General features: G+C 40.5%; 1 protein-coding gene and 1 long non-coding RNA gene across 4 annotated transcripts in view; one reads left to right on the plus strand and one right to left on the minus strand.

Annotated features, from left to right (window-relative positions):
- LOC117360017 overlaps positions 1 to 17667 on the plus strand; it is a 43124-nt gene extending 25457 nt beyond the window's left edge. For both annotated transcript variants that reach the window (XR_004539344.1, XR_004539345.1), the window contains exons 2-3: positions 8881 to 9008; positions 17063 to 17667. This is a non-coding gene — a long non-coding RNA (uncharacterized LOC117360017). The remainder of the gene's footprint in view (positions 1 to 8880; positions 9009 to 17062) is intronic.
- PLAU (plasminogen activator, urokinase) lies at positions 320 to 21619 on the minus strand. Of its 2 annotated transcripts, none has more exons than XM_033943558.1 (11): positions 21556 to 21619; positions 17579 to 17672; positions 16871 to 16922; positions 14135 to 14236; positions 12597 to 12771; positions 10957 to 11060; positions 8874 to 9066; positions 7312 to 7457; positions 5597 to 5737; positions 4009 to 4157; positions 320 to 2369 (listed from the first exon to the last, which is right to left on the minus strand). In XM_033943558.1, exons 2-11 carry the CDS (start codon positions 17633 to 17635, stop codon positions 2178 to 2180), a joined length of 1311 nt encoding a protein of 436 aa, XP_033799449.1. In that variant the 5' UTR covers positions 17636 to 17672; positions 21556 to 21619; the 3' UTR covers positions 320 to 2177. The 2 variants fall into 2 exon arrangements, with proteins under 2 accessions (XP_033799449.1, XP_033799448.1); XM_033943557.1 differs by lacking the exon at positions 21556 to 21619 and adding an exon at positions 21227 to 21306.
- Positions 21620 to 22828: the final 1209 nt, after the last annotated feature.

Here is a 22828-nt window from a genome sequence, read left to right on the forward strand (position 1 = left end):
CTGGGACAAACTGAAGGTCCATGAAGCCCAGTATCTTGTTTCCAACAGTGGCCAATCTAGGTCAAAGCCTACCCTAAACTCGCTTCTAACATGCTCCTTTACTAGCTAGAATGTTGTGGGATGTTTTCCCTTCAGAACGTCTAACTTTATTGTTTTGAAAATCGGCACTTGGACGTTTTAGTGAGAAAAATGCCCCTGTTGGTTGCTCCTCTTTGTATCTTTTCTAATTCCACTATATCTAAAAAGAACTAAAATACACTTCTTACCTACCCCTTACACAGAAAGAAAATGTGCATACAACAGAGGCAACAGACCGAAAAAGAATATAAACATAAAATTTTATTATCATTAAACAACTTATACAAACCAATAAATTAAGTTACATATTTAAGTAAAATACTTATTAAATATTAAATGTAGAGGATCCAGCCCTCATAAAAATTATGTAAAAATGAGGCAACTAATAGGTACATTGTTAATTGGCACAGTGAGCTGGAAACCCCTCAAATACTTCATTAGCGAATAAATTCTTTCCTTAAAGATTTAGCTATATGCATTTCACTCTAGGGTATATGTGCCATAAGAACTGGCAATTATGCATATATTCTATAAGTGCCAAGCCCACCTCTGCTCCACCCTCAGGAATGCCTAGACATATCACATACAGGAAGGCAGTATGTTATACGTGTTGATACCAGGGCAATTTTATAAGCGCCTGAGTGCAGAAACACTATTCTATAAAATGACCCTCTAGTAGAGAGAGTTCATTAGATGTGACTCTGTATACTGGGAACTATTGCCCACTAACAGTACCAAACTGGTCACCTTTTTAGATTGTACGACATGACTTCCACATGCTTGGAATAAAGTTGTAGAAACGCCAACAAATTCTTATTTAAAATCAAATAATGGTTCTTCCCTTTTGTCATATTTTGCCAAGAAGTGGACCTTCATTAGTATATTTAATGTTAAAAAAAAAAAAGTCTGTTCCAGTAAAATATATATAAAAAAAATTACAGTCTAGTAAGATCTGTAAAATAAATTAGTGGTTGGTAACACTTGAAAAAATGTAAGAAATATCAGTACTGATTCGTGTGCTCAAACTCAAATAAACACGAAGGGCCTGATTCTGAAAACGGCATCTGCTGCGGTAGGCGCCTGCAAAATGATTGCTTGCCACATGTCAATCACTGGTAGGCACTGCATCCAGAACCGCATCTATTTTCTTCTACAGATGCCTTAAATGTAGCCTAGCATTTTACAGGCCTACATTTAAGGCATCTGACTCATGCCTATGAGAAGCGCCTAGGCCACTTCCGGCATAAACCATGCCTACGCCAGCTTTAGGCGTCCATAGGTATGCCTAGATGTCTCCATATGCATGCAAATAATGTCTACATTGTAGGCGTCCGTTCCATCGATTTATTTTTTTAAATCGTGCATCCTGATTGGTCCGTTAGACGGTGGTAGGATGCCATTTGTAGAATGCGGCCTGAAATGTAGAATTATCTGCATTGGAGACAAACAATCCTAATTTGCTATTTAAATGTTAAATAATAATAGTTTCTGTGCAGATTGAAATGTCGGTTCTACCTACCCAGACAATTGCAACAGCCATCATGCTGTGGCTTTCTTCAGTGCAGATTACACTGGAATGACTTGTTTGATAATTCACAGCAGTGAATCACTTGTTTTTGGGAAATGGAGCAACAGCACTGGCCGTTTGGTGACCAGATTCAATGGTCACTCATAGATGGTTCAAGATATCTGACTAATAATTGGGCAATGATATCTCACCATTACACTTGCTGCTGTAGGCACTCTGGCCTATGTTTACGAAAACTGAGATGACTGATTTTGTGAATATAAAACATGAGACGTGCAAACGTAGAAACACCTCAGATAAAAGAATCTTTAGTCCATTCCTTTCTATCCTATTCTGTTCTTTAGATTCCAGCATGCATTGTTTGTACAGTAGATAGAGTCCATGCTCCCAACGGAGAATTCATAGTACTACTGTCATCTAAGATAAGATAAATTGAAGAGCCTCCAGGGAAAACTGGATAATAAGGTTCCTTTCCATGAAGTTTCGTCTCCAAAACATGGAACTGATGTGTTCATATTCCAGGGAGCTCCTGGTTACAAGTGAGGCAAGTACCATGATTCACTGCTCAAAGTCACTTGTAAAAATTCCTGCTTTTAAAAACATTGTCTCCATTCATGTGCGAGTTGATCCAAGGTAGGTAATGAGTGACTCTGGTGTATACCCCTGGCTTGTTCTGCTTAGCACAGTCGTCCCCCCAGCTGATGACGCCGTAGAGATGCATATTGCCATTATGTTCACAACTCAGGGGACCGCCAGAATCTCCCTGTAAAACACCAGATGAGAGATTATCAGTTTCATTTTTGCATCCATAACCAATGAGAAAAACACATCTTTAAATATAAATATATACACAAAATATGTATTTTTTATCTGAAGAAACATGTATGATATGAGAAGTCCTTGTACAATGATGAAAACCCCAAAGCATTCTGGGAGTAGGCATATACATGAATATGCAGCGTGTCCAGTGGCGTAGTAAAGTGGGAGGGGGCGGTGGACTACCCTAGGTACCTCCTACTCTCACTATGCCACTGTGTCTCCCTTTTTCCTATACCATCAAAGCTGTAACTGGTTAACTGGAAATAAACTAAGGGCTAGATTCACTAAGGACATTAATCGTGTCCCGACCACTTTACGATCTTGACCCGATACACTAATCTTCTCCCGATCTGTGCCCGATCCGATCCGCTCATGCAAATGAGGGGGAATGGCATGCAAATGTAGAAAGGCAACGATTCACAAACAAATTTCATGAACACCGACTGCTGAGGACTGGTCGCTCAAGTCCTTTCCGACTGCCCTGCTCTCTGCCCTGACTCTCCTGCCCTTCCCCACAGTGCGAGCCTGTGGTTTTAACCTGTGGGTTTAAAGCGGGTTAAAATCACAGGCTCATGAAGTAAAAAAGCAAAAAAAAAAAAACCCCTCAAGTTTCAAGCTCTGTAAACATACGCAGACCATCTACAGGCAAAGAAGATGGGCTGTGCATGTGTCGGGATCGCTCTTCAGCAATCCCTGTGGTCGATTGGGGTTTGACTCCAATCGCCCTCATTTGCATGAGGACGCTTTGAGAATCATCCCCCTGGCCACAGATCGGATCCGTGGCCTTAGTGAATCTAGCCCTAAGACAAGTATAAGAAAGAGAAATGTTTTCTCTTTCATGTTCAAACTAGGCTTTTGAATATTGTTCCAATCTATCAGAAAGAGGTATGGGAGACACCTGCAGTCACAGGTAGGATAATTTGCAAAACATATACCTCATAATTCTATAAAAAGTGCAAAAAAATTGTGTGTAAATTTGGGTGTATTCCTAAATTAAATAATGAGCCAATTAGCTCTAATAAATGGGATTTTAACAAGCAATTATTGGTGCTATTTGGAATTAATTATAATTTACATGTGTATTTTTAGGCCTAGGATCCGTGTGTAAATTTTATGCACAGTTCCAAAAAGGAGACACGGTCATAGGAGGGTCATGGGCAGATCAGAGGTGTTCCTTCAATTTACATGCGCAGTTATAGAATAAGTAAGGGATCCATGTCTAATTTAGGTATCAAGATTTACACCCATTTTACTAGTCATTTTCCACATGCTTTATACCTGAAAGTCTTTATAAAATTACCCCATAATGCATGACTTAAAAAAAAGTCTTATTGTATTTTATATATTTATTGATGATTATGCTGTTTTGGAATGCTGTACTATTTTCATTGATGTAAATTGCCTTGTTTCAGGCTTTTTATGAGGAAGGTGGTATACAGTATAGATATAATATGACATAATATTCCTGGTCAAGATCAGAGGCTAAGTATGACAGCTGGGCACTTCTTTAGGGATTGAGGGGTCTTCATGGAAATCTGAATACAACAAATAATCATGAGGCAAATGTGTAAATGAAATCTTACCTTGCAAGCATCAACTTTCCACTGGGGATCGCCAGCACAAAACATGTTGCTAGTGATCAGTTTTCCATAATATGCCTCGGATCTGCACAGGTGTTGCGAAATCAACTGCACTCTTGCTGATTTCAGTATTTGAGAGTAGAACCAGTCAGCTGCAAATGTGCAACACAATTACGTTAAACTCTGTGCAGTATTACAATAAACATATGCTCACACACTAGAGCTGTGCATATTGTAGTCCAGTGAGGTTGACAACATGCACTCTCTCATTTTTCTCTTGACCAAATTATCCTATTTCCCCGAAAATAAGACCTATCCTGAAAATAAGCCCTAGCATAATTTTAAAAGATGCTCCTAATATAAGCCCTACCCCAAAAATAAGCCCTAGTTAAGATTGACCCATGAAGCCCCCCCACGAATGTCCCTGACACTCCCTGACTCCATCCTTGACACTAGTGCTGCCTGATTTGCTGAAAAAAAAAAAAAATCAGACTCGTCGATTCAGCAACCCCCACCCCTGCTACTTTAGGAGGCCTTGGAGCGGAGGGTGGGATAGAAAGATGCTGCACAAAGGGATGGGTGAGAGGGGAAGAAAGATGCTGCACATGGGGGGGGGGGGGGCGAATGAAAAGAGGAAGAATTGGGGTGGAGGAGAGGAAGGGAGAGATGATTGTTGTACATGAGAAAAATAAGACATCCCCAAAAGTAAGCCCTAGTGCGTTTTATGGACCCCAAATTAATATGACACTGTCTTATTTTCAGGGAAACACGGTAGTAATGATACCCAGATCCATTTCCTCTCATGCCTTGCTTACTGTTGGCCATAGAACTCCATGTTCAGAAGACCAAGCTCTGCCTATCTTCATATTACACCAGGGAAATGTAACTCTGTTTTTCTTGAGAAATTCAAACTAAATCTACATGACTGGATCATTTTTTCCCTGTTTTAATAAGGCACGATGATCTTCATTTACTCATTTACATTTGTGAACAAATAGAATTTCTATATTTTATAGTTTTACATAGAAATTAAAAATTGGTAACTGCTTAAGAATACTTCAAGCTGCTTAAAATCCTAAACATCATAGTTTTTGTAGTATGTCCTACCAGGGGTGGGCAACGAGGGCCGCAATCCAGTCAGGTTTTCAGGATTTCTCCAATGAATATGCACGAGATCTATTTGCATACAATGGAGGCAGTGCATGCAAATAGATCTCATGCCTATTCAGTGGGGAAATCTTGAATACCCGACTGGATTGCGGCCCTCGTTGCCCCCCTCCCCAACATTACAAGGATTTGTGAGCATATATTATTGCAGTGCTTCTCAATCCTTTCCTGGAGATGCACCTAGTCAGTTGGGTTTTCAGGATTCCCACAATTAATATGCATGAGGTAGATTTGCATATAAAAGACACCCATTGTATGCAAATCTACCTCATGAATATTATTGAAATATTGAAAACCTGTCTGGCTAGGTGCATCTCCAGAAGAGGGCTGAGAAGCACTGGATTATGGCATAGGAATGACTAAAGGCTATATTCATTGAAAACAATGGCTTCCTAAGATAACAGAGCCCAAAAGGTTTACTTACAGCTATCTTGTTGCCCATAACCAGCTATTTCACACTCGTAGCCATTTTTCAAGGACAGATTTGATGGTGGTAAGCAGATAGTTTGGACATAGTCATTCTCCACTGCACAGTAGCCAGAGGCAGATCTGATTTTTACAAGGGCTAGATAAAATAACAAGGCTAATGAATAAACCAATCTCTTCATTAATGAGCACATTATTACAGTTATATTCAATGGCATCTCAGATAGACTGCAGGATCTGCTTACAGAGCACAACATTTTCTGCATTCCTCCAACTTGCCTATATTTTTCAGTTTCCAATTGTGATATTGTTAGTGAAGGTTATGTCTCATAATGGTTTATAAGTGAGAGTGGCTGACATTTACTGTGTTACTATGGAGGACAATTTTCTAGTAGGGAGCCTCAAAAGATAAGTGCTTTCCTTCCTCTTGCACCTTATGCATTTTATATTTATTGGAATCAATATTAAAAATATTTAAAAAAATATTTACAGCACAAGTCATTTTACCAAAACCAATGATGAATATACCACCCCAGTAAGGGCATGAAAGATTCTTTAAGTAGTGCCTTGGGTATTTGAGGTCTGGTAATTCAATACAAACTTGGCATGAATTTGTTCTCTGATTTATAAGTGAGAGTGGCCGACAATTTTCTAGTAGGGAGCCTCAGCAAGAAAGTCACATGTTACACCTGTTTTATAAAGACATGTTCCTTTATAAAATACCCTATTTGTAAACTCCCATACAAAGTTACACCATGGTTGGTGCCAGTGATCCTTTTGTTGGCCTGGGAGGGCACAAGCCCACTCAGCAATGGCACAAGACTGCTCTCTCTCCTCTCTTCTCTCTGGTGTCCCAGCATCTTCCTTCCCCCCTCTCTCAACCCTGACCCTCTCCAGTATACTTAAATGCGTTCCCAGTGCCAACAATTCATTTTTGCTGCCGGTGATGGCCCTGAAAGCTTCCCTCTTCTACATCCCTCCAGACAGGAAACAGGAGGTGAGGTTATCAAAGGCTGGATGTGGCAGAGAAGCTTTCGGGGCTGGTGCTGGCAGCACAAATGAATTGCTATAGGTGCCAGGGACGCATGTAAGGTATACCGGGGAGGAACGGGGTTGAGAGACAGGAGAGCAGATGGCAGAATGCTGTGGAGGAGAGGGGAGATGTTGGATGGGTGTAAAAAAAAAAGTGTATTTAAAAAAATATTTCCAGAGGGTATGTATGTGTGTGGAAGGGCCCATCCAAAATACTGGGTCTTTGCCACTGCTCCATTGAGGGGAAGTGTACCTTTAGAATACTCTTTAGTCTCTGTCCTTGAAGCAGTCTGCCAAAGGTGAAACGTAGCCATTTTGGACTATTCTAATAAAAATTTGCTCTTCCTGATCCATTGTCTTCTTCTGTTGTCACATAAAAATAGGTCTGTGTTTTCTGAGCACCTACTTTTATTCATGCATACTTAGGCTATTTTTTTAAGATCTTATTTGAATGCATGAAATGCTGCTTTTATAAAATTACCTTATAGTTCCTAATCAACAAAGAAGATTGAATGTAGTCTTAGATTTTAATTCCCATCTCAGTGTTCCTGAACTTATGATTCTGTATTTTTAGAAACTTTAGGGCTGTGAATCCCAGAATGCATGTTGATCAATAGCTTTAAAACCAGAATTCGACTTTCTCCTGTTTCGTCTAACCACTGTAATTCTGGTAGCACTTACCAATATCATTGACATATGCTCCAGTTTCGTCGGTGTAGTCCTCATGAAGAATAATCTTCTGCACTTGAAATCTTTGCTCTTTGTCATGGTCAGTTTCATCCAGTTTAGAGTTTCCAAGAATAATGTTATAGTCTTCTGGCTTTGTGCTGAATGAAAGATTGACCAAATACAGTTCAATTTTTGCATTTAAAAGAGTCTTATCCAGCTGCTTCCCTATACACTTCTGTGCTCCAGTTATAAACTTTACCAGCAGATAGTTTGTGAGAATTAAATATAGTCTAACTCACTGGCCATTCCTTCATTAAACAGCTCAAAAAGGAAAGCCAAGAGAAAAAAACTAAATCAATTGCACTAACAGTAACTAAATAATTCACTAATTTAAGTGTTGATTCACTAATTGAAAGTATAGATTACGCTCAATCTGCACACAACTGTTTTTCATTACCCAAAATAGGTGTGCCTATATGTTAACTCATGAGTATGGGTGTTAAATGTAAGTCTATAAACCACACCTAACTTCAGAGACATTTTATAGACTCACACTAAACGCCTACAAATGTCTGAGTGGAGAATCTACAAAATCCTGAGTAGAGTAGAACGGGTACAAGTGGATCGATTTTTCACTCCGTCAAAAATTACAAAGACTAGGGGACACTTGATGAAGTTACAGGGAAATACTTTTAAACCAATAGGAGGAAATATTTTGTCACTCAGAGAATAGTTAATCTCTGGAATGTTGTAGTTGTAGAGGTTGTAGTTAAGAATGGATAGCGTAGCTGGTTTTAAGAAGGGTTTGGACAATTTCCTGGAGGAAAAGTCCATAGTCTGTTATTGAGAAAGATATAAGGCAAGCCACTACTTGCCCTGGATCGGTAGCATGGAATGTTGCTACTCTTTGGGTTTTGGCCACGTACTGGTGACCTGGATTGGCCACCATCAGAACGGGCTACTCGACTTGATGGACCTTTGGTCTGACCCAGTAAGGCTATTCTTATGTTATTTTAGGCATCATATATAGACCATGGCCCAAACGGTACAGCCACATTTAGGTGTGTTTATTTACACCTTCTATTGACATGAGTTAAATGTCACCTCATTGTCGATGCATAAATGCTGACTCATGCTAATATTCCAAAATGGTATCTAGACAACCAGATACTGTTATAGAAATAGGGATTAGCTCACTGCATCTTGGTGTCTAACTTTTGGCATCCTTTATAGCATTTCCCTCCTCCCCCCATTCCTTCTGAAAGGTCTAATGTGTTGATAAAGTAGTTGACATCCTGTGGGTGTATTTCAATTGCCTCTCTTTTTGGTCTGACTTAGAATGGTAAATCTGCTGAAATAGCTTTCATAAATCTTGATGAAAAAAGGCGAAGTAAGTACACTCTTACAGCTTTACTGATTGGAGATTTGGTTAGTTGGGTTCTCTTTTCTGAATCACAGAAAGTCACTGATACTCTTGCGCTTACAAATTAGAATGGATATATAAAAACAGCTTGGCTGCCTGATCAGACTTCTACAGAAGTGAAATACAGTATAAAAATCATTGGTTTTTTTACCTTTCAGGGAAACAGTGTGCAGCTGTCACTACCCAACATGGATTGATAAGACTTCCACCACATATAAAGCTGTCTTGATGGTATTTCCTGGAGTGCCGGAAGATGGTAGCAATCCAAGGCTGGGATTCAACAGGGGTACTTCTTCCTTGAACTATTCTGAAAAGTTTATGTGATCTCTGGCCACAGGTTGTTGCTGAAAAACATACAATACTGTTCTTAATTGCTGAATTCTTTAAGCTTTTATTCTACTCTGGATTATCTTTAGAATAAGTTATCCCGTTTAAAGGAATATTTTTTTTGGAGGAGAGTAGGTGAGCAGGGGACTAGAACTTTCTTCATGCACTTTTGGGCTTCTGGGTCATTTTACCTATAGCTACCTGGCAATTTCACTCCCAACTCACCTAGCTCAGTTATTGCAGAGGCAGACCTCAGCCAGGGTCAAACACCTGGTAATCAGTAACCTGGTAATCATTGCTCCCAAATCCAGTCACAAAGGGGGTAATTCTATAACTAGGCACCACATGTCAAGCGCCACACTGAGGTGCACTGAGCACAAATGTTATAACAGCATCTGTGCACACAGATTCCATTATAGAATACCAACGTAAACCCAAATATGTGTGCCCAATATTAAGTGCAGAAAAATGGGGCAAAAACTACAAAGCACCTGGAAGGATCCAGGATAATAATCCCAAGAAACCAAAGATGTTTAATAAGCCATTTATTTAAAATAAAAAACCCCACTAACAACAAAAAGTCATAAAGACAGTTGTACTGTATTGTAGATGATGTGCAGTAAAAAAAAAAAAAAAAAAAGGACCCAACACAGTCTGTGTTTCATCAATACTAGCCTTCCTCAGGAGTCCATATATATCCTGAAGACACATCTGTTATAGACAGAACAATTGTACAGCTGTGCTGGATCCTTTTTTTTTTTTTTTTTTTTTTTTTTACTGCACATCGCCTACAATAGAGTTCAGTTGTCTTTGTGAACTTTTTTTTATTTTTAATAAGTAGGTTATTAAACATCTTTGGTTTCTTGGGATTATTTTTCTGGGTGCTTTGTAATTTTGGCTGCACTTTCCTTCTACATCCCTCATGCTATGGAGATTCTTTTTTTTTTTCTTCCCTTTTTTCTTCACAATAGTAGGTGCACATTGTACACCAGGTAGGTAGCAGGTTTAAGTGAGTGTGCCTAACTATGCCATGATCTGTGCATACATATGACAGTATTCTATAAGTTGTATGCATAAGGGTGGAGACATGGCTATGCTCCTCCCTTTTGCTCTTACATACTATTTAATAGAATAACTTGGGGTGCACAATTATCTTGGCACTTAGGCATCTTCATTCTGTGAAGATTGGGATGAGTGTCACCTCTGCAATATCTCCCAACAGCTGGGGAGTGCAAAATCTGATCCAGCAAATCACAATCAAGACAAACCCTCAAGGGACACTCAAAATATTTCTAATATCTTAAGCTTATGCCAAAATCCCTTACAAAAACATCTTTTCATATGAACTGATATGATAACGGATTGAATAGTATTTTTTAATGATTTATTGTACACTTCTCCCTCCGAATTCACGGGTTTAGTACTCACAAATTCGGTTATTCACGATTGTTTGCCTCCTAGTTTTAAAGGCTGCCTCTGATCCATCCCTGCCTCCCAAACCTCCCCAGACTTTACCTGGTGGTCTGGCAGTGATGTGGAGCAGGAATGATCTTCCTACGCTCCTGCCCCATGCAGAGCAGCCATCAAAAATGGCTGCCGTAAGTTCCCATGGTCTCATGAGACTACAACGGGAACTCACGGCAGCCATTTTTGTTGACGGCTCTGCACGGGGCAGGAGCATAGGAAGAACGCTCCTGCCCCGCTAGACCACCAGGTAAGGTATGGGGAGGTCCGGGACGCATGAGGGAGGTGGGGGGGTGGGTCAGAGTCGTCCCTAAAAGTTATTCACGTTTTTCCCTATTCGCGGGCCAGCTCTGCCCCTAACCCTTGCGAATTCGGAGGGAGACGTGTACTCTTTTTCAATTACTGGTTCTACCTTGAAAACGTGATCAAAACTAAGTCCTTACCACTCTCGCTGTCTGTCTTGCAAGTTGGAATGTCACAGTGCATGGACACAATCTTTAGCCGAGCCTGATAATAGCACCAGGGTTTGCTAGCTCCATCAGGATTCCTGGAAATAGTAGAATGACTTAGTAAACTTACTTTAGCCATAAAATAGTATAAGTCAGAATTAAAACTGGAGAAACTTAGAGAACAGAGCACAGAACTGTAAAATTCAGAGACCCACATTCAATTCTCAGTCGCTCACTGATACAAAACAGTTCACCAGACTTCTCTACACCCAAGTATTAATTTAAGCTCTTATGTGAATGAACTTGTACAAAACTTGTATATAGGGGTAAAGGGGATGGGACTTGATATAATGCTTCTTCAGTGCGGTTTACACAATTAAAGTGGTTTATGTATTTTAGACAGTTACTTATTTTGTACCTAGGGCAATGAAGTGTTAAGTGACTTGTCCAGAGTCAAAAGGAAATACAGAGGGAATTGAGCTCACAACCTCTACTCCTGCTCAAGGCGGATCAGAAAAAAGGCAGAGTATAGTTCATAACGTAGAATGGATTATTGGTTTGCAAGAGAAATAGGTGGCTATTCTGTAACCAAATGCCTCAATTTAAAAGTACACTTTCTGTGGTCTGTGAGCCCTATTCTGTAAGAACACTTTATACACCATAAAGTTGGCATGCTTTCATTGAGGCACAAACGTATGCAAGGTCTATGGCTGGGGTATGTGGGCATCTCTAAATGCGACACATCTGCCTGTATGTAATTTATCAAACTATGCAAGTTATGCGTGTTAATGTTAGACCCACCCATCCCCCCTTGCATTTATATGCAAAGTGATTTGTGTGGTTAAATGATAGAACAGTGCCAATTCTACTAGCACTTGTATGCAAATATACATTGATGCATTTATTTATTTTCTGCCTTTTCATAAAGAGATTTATGCAAAGCGGTTTACACTTCATTGGATAGTAATCAAGTAACCTTTCCTGGCAGGCTCACATGTGGTACCTAAGTGACTTGCCCAGAGTCACAAAGGAGCAGGCTGGGATCAAACTTGCAACATCAGGGTGCTGAGGCAAGAGCTCTTACCACTAAGCCACTTCCTGAACTCCATATGTTCTAGTATTCTTTAAATTTAAGTGCGCTGTCATAGAATAAATGGGATAGCGGTTTGTAGACATTAAAAAGTCTGGGCTAACTCTTAATGTGCCAAATGTGGGACACTGACATTTACAAAGGTATGTTAACAAGGAACTTAAGAACCTCCCCCCCCACCATCATGACAGGTTCATTTCTTTAAACTTAGATGCCTATGTATTACTAAGCATTTCCCATAGACACAAAAATGTGAGATCATCCTTAGTGCACCTGACTCTATCTTTGGATCATCTCAGTCTCACAATTCAGCTTGTGGATTTTTAACAAACAATGGCAGCACTTAAGACAACTTAAACAGAACCAGTATCCAGAAAGAAAGGAGAAAACAGAATAAAGTTTGAGAGAGAATATCTGACAAATAATTTATGGTGATAAAAGCGAAGACACAAGAAAGTCTGTTGAGCCCAGAATAAATTGTGTCCAGAGCCATGATAATATAATTTGCAGGCAAGCCTCAAACGTCACTAGGAAAGTTAATTACCTGCAGTAGTTGTGGTCTCCTAGCCCAAGCTTCACAGCATCTCTCCGGCCAGCATTATACATCTCCTCATGCAGCAGGGGGGAATTCCAGGGCAAACACTTACTCCCGTGGAAAGTCTCTGATGCTATTCCTCTGTAATCTTGGCCTTTTTCATTATAGCACTGAGCTCTGATGTCTGAAAAAAGGAAAGAGACACAGATAGTATTAGGATTTTTTTTGGTTTGTTTTGTGGAAAGATTGAGATGTTTGAATTTTGGAACTTGAATTACAAAACTCATTGAAAGCATGTGGATCTTCGCTCACAGGGACTGGGAATTGAGCACATCTTCCAGTCTCTTCCGGCACAGGCCTGAGTGACCATCATGATAATTTCTCAAGAAGCTGTCGGCTTTCATGTGAAACTGTATGAGTACACACAGAGTGTGAGCTGGCAGCTATGGGCCTGAAGGAGAATTTCCCCCTAGAATGAATCAGAAGCAGCAATCTGGGAAGTGGGGATGGGTAAGAGAGTTGATTCATATGCAGTTTGTAATTCCACAGCTTGTTTTTGGGTGCTAGGTACCCAGTCACTTCCTGGCCTATTTTGGAGTCATTCCAGGAGATCTCTAGAATTCTAGAATGCCATCTTCCAAGATCTAAGCTAATTCTGCCATTATAAAAAAAATGGTATTGGATAGTCCAGACTGACTATGGAAAGAACAGTTTGTTCATCGAAACTCAAAATGACAATTGTATATGAACCAAATAATGCACATTAAACTTCTATTATCAGATCTCAAACACCCAAGACACTACTTATTTTATTTCGTGTCCTTGCTGGGGTGACGTGTTCATCATCGGTCTGATTTTATTAATTTTAGTGCAGGTAAGACCCAAATTAACCAATGTGGTGCTATAATTAAATTATTAAGAAGAGCACTTAGCACATAGCCCGACGGCTACCCAGCCCTTTCACAGGCAAGTTTCTTCAGGGGCTGATACTCTTCAAAAATAGTGGTGCGGGGAGATTTTCCATAAGAATCGGATCCATACAACAATATGAGATAATTAGGATTTTTGAAGAGTATCAGCCCCTGAAGAAACTTTCCAGTGAAACGGCTGGGTAGCCATCAGGCTATACGCTAAGTGCTCTTCTTAATAATTTAATTATAGCATTATATTGGTTAATTTGGGTCTTACCTGCACTAAAATTAATGAAACCAGACCGATAGTGAACACGTCACCCCAGCAAGGACACAAAATAAAATAAATAGTGTCCTGGGTGTTTGAGGTCTGGTAATAGAAGTTTAATCTGCATCAGTTGGTTCATATACAATTGTTATTATTTTAAAAATGACATTTTATTTAAAAATTAGTTTCTGGATTAGCCTGATGGCCACTCTTTACCTTTTTATAAACTATGTTGTTTTTTTTCTTTACAGTCATTAAGGTGTCTGACATAGAATTCTCTGGGAATGTAAACTAATTAGAAATCCCATGCTTTTGTGTGCTCTAATTCTGGGAGTGAAAGTCTGAAAAGTACACATTCAACCTCTTACCTATGTTACAGTTTGCTCCATAAAATCCCATTGGGCATAGGCAGCGATACCTCTGAGTATAAGGATAAGTCTTACAAGTCCCTCCATTTAAACAGTTACAACCTGTAGAAAAAAATTAAAGGAATAAAGAAAAGCTTACAAAGAGGCAATGGATAACCAATTCATTAGCTTACTTTTTAATCCAGAACATCTTGAAGTTCAAGTGATTCCTGACTAGATAGTACTAAACAGAAAATCAATGCTTTGGTGTGGTTTTGTTGTGAAACTGAAGATGCTGAGACTCTTCCATGGGGATGATATTTATCAGAGCTGCCAAGTTTACCCAGTTCCAACAAGAAGATTTTATGCCAGACCTGGTTTTCCTACAAACCTATCATGATGCGTTATGGGACGCTTAGCATGGATTTCAATGGATATAATCAGGGACTATAAATCCCACGCTGCTGTAAGGTGGAAGTTCAAAACCAGGACTGGCCAAAAAGCTTCCTTCATGGAAATGGGTAACTTGACAGCACCTGAAATTGTCCTGTCCTAGGCAGAAGCCTCCTGTACGACAGCTTTTGTCTCCCTGCCCTAAGAAGTTGTTTAAAGAAACACCATGGCCTTGCCGATTTGAAACCTTGGAGGAACTGAAATTCTCCCCAAGAATACTTGGAACTGTGGAGCATAGTGCTCCGTGCCTTTGAAAGAAGAAAGCAGTTAAAAAAAACAAATTGGACTGTTGAACAGGTCCTTTGTGCTACCATTTCAGCCAAAACAAGTAGCCCTAGATTTTTATTAGTCCCCACATAGTCCAACTATTGCAGTCACATTGACTAGTGTCCCAGAATGGGGGTAATTCTATTCAGTAGTGGGAGGGCGGTCCACCCTGGACGCTGTCTTGGTGGGGGGCGCCGGCACCTGTCCTCCTCTCTGCCACCCCTTACTTCCCTACCCCCCCCCCTAACACATGTGCGCCCTTTCCTTTCCTTCGTACCTCTTTAAAGTGAGTGGCGTGAGCAGCAACCCTGACCTGCTGCTCACGCCACCATCGGCTCTTCCTCTGGCGTCAATTCCTTGTCCCACGCCTAGGAAGTGATGTCGGAGGAATAGACGACTCTGGCGCGAGCAGCAGGTTGGGGGTTTCTGCTCGCACCAGGAATGTTAGAGTTACGGGGGAAGGGAAGGGGCATGCGGCAGTAGGGGGTGGAGAAGAGGGTGGGGGAGGGACACCACTGCCCCCAGGCGCTTCTCACCCTTGCTACGCCACTGATTCTATTACCATATTTTACATTACAAAGTTGTCTGGAGGTGAACACACTCAAAAGAAAGCACAAAGTGTGCACAATTCCATAGCGTGTAACTAGCACTTATATTCACATCTTACACAATACTTACAATTACACACCTCTCTGCTTACAGTTAGGTGTGCCATATTTATGTTACCAATTAACTAAACTTAAAGGCACTCAGTATATCGTAAATGCAGGGCTCTCAATACAGTCAATTCGTATCCCACTATTATCCTTAAATCTCTTAGTTCTTCAGACCGCAGCGGCTTTACTTATAACAAACAGCTGAGATATAAAAGTTATCAAAGCCAACCTTCTCATTGGTCCTGTTTCAATCACTTTACTGAAATGCAGTCAATCCTTCCACATCTCAAATATTCAAGTATTTCTTTTTAAACTATAAATCATTCAAAAATGCTCATATACTCATCTCATAAATAGCTTCGGGGACTTTGACCTGAATTCACGTTTCACTTAATGCTGTTTCAAGGAGTTTCCCCCATAAATAACATCCCAATCCCAGCCTACGTCCATATTCTCTTCAAGAACCGTGGGCTAGATTCTCAAAACTTTGCTGTAAAAACCGAAGGGCCGCTGTCGCAGCCGTTAACTGTACCAATTTCAAAAAGGCGAGCCATTCTCAAAAAAAACTGTGCATGCAACTGAGGTTGGTGGAGAGTAGCGAAGGTTTGCTAAATTTGTATGAGATGCTGGTGATAGTGATCAGCACATGCGCAGAATACACCAGAATGAGGCATAAATGTGCACATGTGCCGAGAAAAGCAATGCCTTAAGCAGTGTGTCAATCATAGGCATGCCAGAGCTATTGGATGAAGGGAAGGGAGGGGAGATACAATGTCGGCTTTCAACAAGTACTGTTTGAATAAAATGGTGCAACTTATATGCATTGTATGTATGCCTTCCCAGCCAAGGAGCCCTGTTATAAAATTATCCTCCTTGTGTGCACTCTTTCTGGCCAGTAGATGTCATCATTGAACAATAGCTAAGATTTATTTCCCCTTTCTTCTTTTATTCACAGAATCACCAGTCTAGGCTAGTCCAAGAACTGGAAAGCCCAAATTAAGAACTGAACTCAGGGCCTCCACACTGCATGACAAGTTAAACTCCATGGCCATCATGCTAATCCAGAAACTAATTTTTAAAATAAAATGCCATTTAAAAAAATAATAATGGCAGAATTAGCTTAGATTGAAAACACTTTTTTTTTTTTTTAAACTCCGATGGCATTCAGAATTCTAGAGATCTCCTGGAATGATTTCAAAATAGTTCAGGAAGTGCCTGGGTGCATAGCACCCAAAAGCAAACTGTGGAATTACAAGATTAGATTAAGCACTGAGACTGGCCAGCAAGCAGACTTGAAAACCCTGAGCATCTTATAGATTTTCCCACTGAGGACAAGTAACAAATCAAATTGAAAGTAACAGGAAATAACATGATCATTTACCTTCTTGTTTATGACTCGATCGTAGCCTGTCTGACATTCTACTCCTGTGATTCTGAAAAATGAACAGAAATAGCATGGGATAATATAGCATTCCATTATAAACATTCTGATAATGTAACTTTGTGTAATGGAAATATACTCAAATTCTCCATTTCTGTGAAAAATGTCAATTAAACTTTACTTATTTTATAGATTTCATTGACAGCTTCAAGATTAACCGCTCTACTAAAAATGGTGCCTCAGTCAACATCCTTTTCTGCATAAAACTGAACTTTATGCTGGGACCAGTAAAGTAAGGACATCAATAAAAATCATTTGAATGTATGGCACATGTGTAGTAATTAAAATGTATCATCTCATTAATGCTGGCAGCTAGCTATGATTTTTAAAAAATTGCTATTATTAATTGTGATTAGAGCTCTTGGAACAATATTGACTGGACTCCTAAAATTCCTGGAAATTTTAAAATGTAAAAGACATAACCCCATCAAGTTTGCAAAAGACTACTGTACTGTACATTTTATGCCAATATTTCTAGGATTCCTGGATCTTTCAGTAGGACCCAAGTTAAGAGAGTTAAAACCAGTCAAGACTGGCTGTGATGTGTCATACATGAAAACATAATAACCGAACAAACTTTCTAACAAAAAATACAGAACTATGAAGTGCAGGTGAAGAATTCTAGTTCAACCAATTGGCAGAACTTACCAGTCCCAGGCTTGTGGTGAAGAAGCTTATTGCCATTAAGACGATGAGTAGCTTCATTGTGTTTGGTGATTTTGTTTACCCTGTGTACTCTGATCTGAAATGAAATAAAAAAGTGAAAAGAATAAGTCAAGAGATTTTCTGTTAAACTCTATTCTTTGTCCTTGGTAAATGTCAAGAAAGGGATCGCTTAGGAAAGCTGTGCTCTTGGTCACAATTAAAGGTGGAAAGTGTGGTCTCAATAGCTCTGATACACAACATCTTTGGCTTATTCTTAGGTTGGTCAACCAGACTTCGGACTTCAGTTATAAAGCAAGGACATAGATCTTGCAAAATTTGTTGAAGGGCATTTAAAACACCTCAATTTCTGAACATGGCTTGCTAAAGTTAGAAAAACAGAAGGAGGGAAAAGACTTGGTCAAGGTCCTAAAAGACAGTGGCAGAGAGAAGGTAAAAAGAGAATTCAGAGATTCTTAGGGCTGTAACCTCAAAACAGCGATATACTTGTCCCATTCCTGTCCCCTTTATACCCACTAGCACACACTAGACCAATGAGTCCTACTGCAACTTAGAGCTCCTTTTAAGAAGGTGCGCTAGGGCCTTAACGCACGAAATAGCGTGCGCTAAATTGCCATTTGTGCTAGCCGCTACTGCCTCCTTTTTGAGCAGGCGGTAGATTTTCGGCTAGTGCGCGCTATAGTGTGCGCTAAAACCGCTAGCGCACCTTCGTAAAAGGAGCCCTTAGATTCTGCTGCAGGCATCCCCAAACTATGGTTCATGCCCCAAATGCAGACCAGAGTTAATTTTTTGCCCCACCTCCTACTTTTCCTACCTGTTGGTTGAATCCTGACTTTGGAGAGAGTTTTACTTTTTTCATTTGAAACAGCAGCAAGGCTGGGAAGGGGAGAAGTCCCAGGCTCCACCCGCAGAAGATGGCAACGCAACACGGGGACACACGCAGTAGACTCCAGGGATAGATTCCCATTCCCTGTCCATTAGACTCTGATGGGACTCTCCCCGCCCCCCCTTCCCCACTTCTCATCAAATATGAATGGACACTGTCCCTATTGGTCCTCTCAATGCTTTCAAATATCCTATTTGCTCCTTCTCTTGAAAAGTTTGGACAGCCCCATTTTACAGACTGGCCACTGTGAGCCATCTTTGTGCTGATCAGTAGTGTTTGGATTTTGGGTCACAAGCTTACTGAAGTGTCAGACGGCCCTTATTTCATCACAGCCATGCTCAGTTGTGGATCTGATTCTCTTGGAAGTCAGAGGTTTTCTGGCGTATAGTGGAAACATATTAAAGCAGGGGTCCCCAAAGTCCCTCCTTGAGGGCCGAATCCAGTCGGGTTTTCAGGATTTCCCTTGGGAACCCCTGTATTAAAGAGTTGTGAAAATACGAAGGGAATGGGCTGTGCTCAAAGAATGTAGAGGAGTAGCCCAATGGCTATACCGGTAGCAGCAGGATGAGATAATCAGGGAAACCATGCTCAAATCTAATTACTGTTCCTTGTGGTCTTGGGCATGCCATATAACCATCCATTGTTTTAGACCAGGGGTCCCTAAAGTCTTTCCTTGAGGGCTGGATCCAGTCGGGTTTTCAGGATTTCCCCAATGAATATGCATGATATCTATATGCATGCACTGCTTTCAATGCATATTCATTGGGGAAATCCTGAAAACCCGACTGATTTGGCCCTCAAGAAGGGACTTTGGGGACCCCTTTTTAGACTAAGTCCTCCAGAGACTGGAAAATACCTACTATATCTCAATGTAACTTGCCTTGAGTGGGGTTACCACATGGCTCCAGAAAAAAAGAGGACAGATTGAGACATCCAGGTTTTACTTCCATTATTTTCAATGGAAGTAAAACCCGGATGTCTCAATCCGTCCTCCTTTTTCTGGAGCCATATGGTAGCCCTAGCCCCTGAGCTACTAACAAGGTGTGAACTGAGCCCAACATCCCATTTGTACAAAAGACTATAGAACGTAGCCTCTGTAAAGTCAGAAGAAAAGAACCAGAGTTGCAGGAATAGGAAAAAGTATCTACTGCTGGTTAATCCGCAAAGATGCTGCCTATAGATCAGAAGGTCACTAATTTTTCTCCTGTACCAAATCATTCTTTAATATACTATGTGAACACTTCAGCAATGCAGCAGAACCAACGGGCCTCTGGATAATCTGCATGCTCCCAATAATTGTCTGTAATAATAGCTGATAGCACACATTCCTTCTACAGGCTGTACAGAATGAAACCCATCTGTCTGATTCACGATCAGTCGCCTTTATAATTTATAATTCTGTCCTGAAGTGAACTTTAAGTAAATTAAACCACAATTCACTATTGGATCTTAAGAGAGAAACCAACATAGGCTGCATAAAAAGAGGTTTTTCAAACTTATCTGTTGAAACATAAATTTTATTTATTTCATTTTCTATTCCATTCTCCCCGACGAGCTCAGAACAGGTGACAGGTTAACATACATAGTATATAGTTGAATAGGAACTCTATGAGTGTTGGGAACAGTGCGCAGCATTCAGTCCTCCAGCCGGCGTTAAATACCGCTTTCGCGGTTTTGTAAAAGGTGGGGTATTACAGAAGTTCTGGTTGCCCTGTACAATATGCCATCCTTACAGTACCATGAATTTGGCACTTAAGCAGACATTGCGGTGTCTGCTTGTAAGTCTAAGAGAATGATTTGGGGACAAATGGCTGTGGCAGTGCTGAGTGTTTAGGATGTTATGAAAACTGATTTGTGTCATAAGGATCTTAGAAATTAGAGAAACAAGAAGATGAATTTACACATACAGGAAGCAAAATTGCTCATTTAACAAATTTTGAAAAGAGAAGCTCAGGTTTCCCTTGCTGGGCTAGTTTTATGTGGAAGAAATACATGCCCTGAAGCTCATCACACTGATAAGAACATAAGAATAGCCTGACTGGGTCAGACCAATGGTCCACCAAGCCCAGTAGCCCATTCTCACGGTGGCCAAATCCAGATCACTAGTACCTGGCCAGAACCCAAGGAGTAGCAACATTCCATTCAGAGTCCTAAAGAACAGCAAGATTCTGGAATCCCCAAAGAGTAACAAAAGATTCCAGAATCTCAAAGAGTAGCAACATTCCAAGCTACCGACCCAGGGCATGCAGTGGCTTCCCTCATGTCTTTCTCAATAACAGACTACGGACTTTTCCTCCAGGAAATTGTCCAAACCTGTAATAAACTCTCTTAATGGCTGTTAGCATTTGGTAAATTATACATAAATAATAATAATAATAATTTTTAACCTTGAGCAGAATCATATAATGTGATAGTCTACTTTGCTTATGTTCTGAAATCCTACCAATAACTATTAAGAATGGCAGATGAATCACTGCTTTCAGAAAAATTCTGAAACAGTGATGTGCCAGTATTCCATCATTTTGCAGAAAAGCATACAAATACCTTTAAGAAGCTCAATATTTAATGTACTATTTTATGGTAAATTAATATTGAAAAGAAATTCTATTTCTGAAATAACAATGCAGTACTTCTTCCTCTCTGACGATTAAGTTTAACAGCCATATGATTCTATGAATCAGCGCTATACAACACATATACTGAAGTTTGATATATAATGGCACTTTAAATAAAGGCACTGCACTTACCAAAGATGGATTGAAGTTTTCAAGGGTGGTAGCAGGATTCTTCCTTCTAACTTCTCTGTTACCTGATTGCGAGATGCAATGTTTCTGCTCTGCAGAGGAAGCGGCACTCTCTATATACACTGGAGCTGAGCAGTGATTGGCTGGCTTGCTATCGGGGAGCCCGCCTCCCTGCTGAAACATTCCAGCCCTGTGACCAAAATGATACTAGCTATGGTTTTGCCTGAAGCTCTCTGCACTTCAGCAGCTCCGCAGTGAGAAAAAAAGGAAGGCAGTACCCTTGGCAGACATAAGACAATGACTCAGAGAGGGGAATTCTGAAAAACACTTACCTTAGTATCGCAGAAAGAAGAAGGTCACAAATGAATTAATCGTACAATCTGCCACCTCTTGTAGGTTAGGACCCTCAAGGCTCTTGATTTCTCACTTCAATGTTTCTGATTTGTTATTACATGCCTTGTTCCAGCCCGACAGGTTCTCCAGCTATGAGATTGTTAAAGGAGCAAAGCCGTCAGAACTAATGAAGTGGCTTATGCAATGATTGCTGTGAGGAAGGTGAAAGAGAGGAACGGTCTGGTCAATATTCCATATTGTTCAAATATGAACCATATAGTACCAATATGCATCACAGCTTTAGGGTATCTTATCCACATCAAGTACATTCAGTGGCCTGTAGTCACAGGCTCTTACTTTTTTTCTTTACAATTTGTAGAATTTTAATAAGTTAAAGTACTACTATTTATTATTTCTATAGCGCTACCAGATGCACGCAGCGCTGTACATTAAACATGCAAGAGACAGTCTCTGCTCGAAAGAGCTTACAATCTTATTATGGCAGACACACTGGACAAAAAATGATGAATAAATATATGCAGTTCAAGTAGGGAAATAGAAAGGGATGAAGAGGTTAAAGAGGTTCAGGGACTACAGAGGGGATGATAGACAAATATGGTGCGTTATAAGTTGGTGTGGTTAAGATTTAAACGCAGCTTCGAAAAAGTGGGCTTTTAGCCTGTATTTGAATGCCACCAGAAATGGAGCCCAGCGTACCGAGTCAGACAGGTTGTTCCAGGCATATGGCGCAGCAAGCAAGAAGGAACGGAGTCAGGAGTTGGCACTAGAGGAGAAGGGAACAGACAAGAGAGACTTGCTTGACGGAGTGGGAAGGGAGGAGTATAGAGGGTGATGGGACATAAGCGAGCCGGACAAAGCCGCGCTGACATTTCAGCACAGACAGTTGCGCATAAGACTCCAGCACGCTGCTGGAAAAGTTAATTTTAAAGAGCTCTGATGGGGTGTGTGTGTGTGGGGGGGAACCCCCCCACTTTACTTAATACTGTTCACGCTGCCATTGGGGGGGGTGCAACCCCCCACATTATACAGAAAACTTAACTTTTTCCTAAAAAATTGGGAAAAAGTTAAGTTTGCTCTATAATGGGGGGTTCCAACCCCCCAACGGCAGCACAAACACTATTAAGTAAACTGAGGGGATTCCCCCTTCACCCCCCCCCCCCCGTCGGAGCTCTTTAAAATTAACTTTTCTGGCAGCGCACTGGAGTCTTGCGCCCAATTGTCTGGGCTCAAATGTTGGCACGGCTTTGTCCC

The sequence above is a fragment of the Geotrypetes seraphini genome, chromosome 4 (genome assembly GCF_902459505.1).
Source record: "Geotrypetes seraphini chromosome 4, aGeoSer1.1, whole genome shotgun sequence".
Taxonomy (NCBI): Eukaryota; Metazoa; Chordata; class Amphibia; order Gymnophiona; family Dermophiidae; genus Geotrypetes; species Geotrypetes seraphini.

Excerpts from the sequence above, each read along its gene's own strand:
- PLAU (XM_033943558.1), bottom strand. The coding sequence starts at position 17,635 with ATGAAGCTACTCATCGTCTTAATGGCAATAAGCTTCTTCACCACAAGC. Across the intron at positions 9,067-10,956 it reads CAAGACAGACAGCGAGAGTG|CAACAACCTGTGGCCAGAGA; the intron begins GTAAGGACTTAG and ends TATGTTTTTCAG. Across the intron at positions 5,738-7,311 it reads AGCATATGTCAATGATATTG|CCCTTGTAAAAATCAGATCT; the intron begins GTAAGTGCTACC and ends TATTTTATCTAG.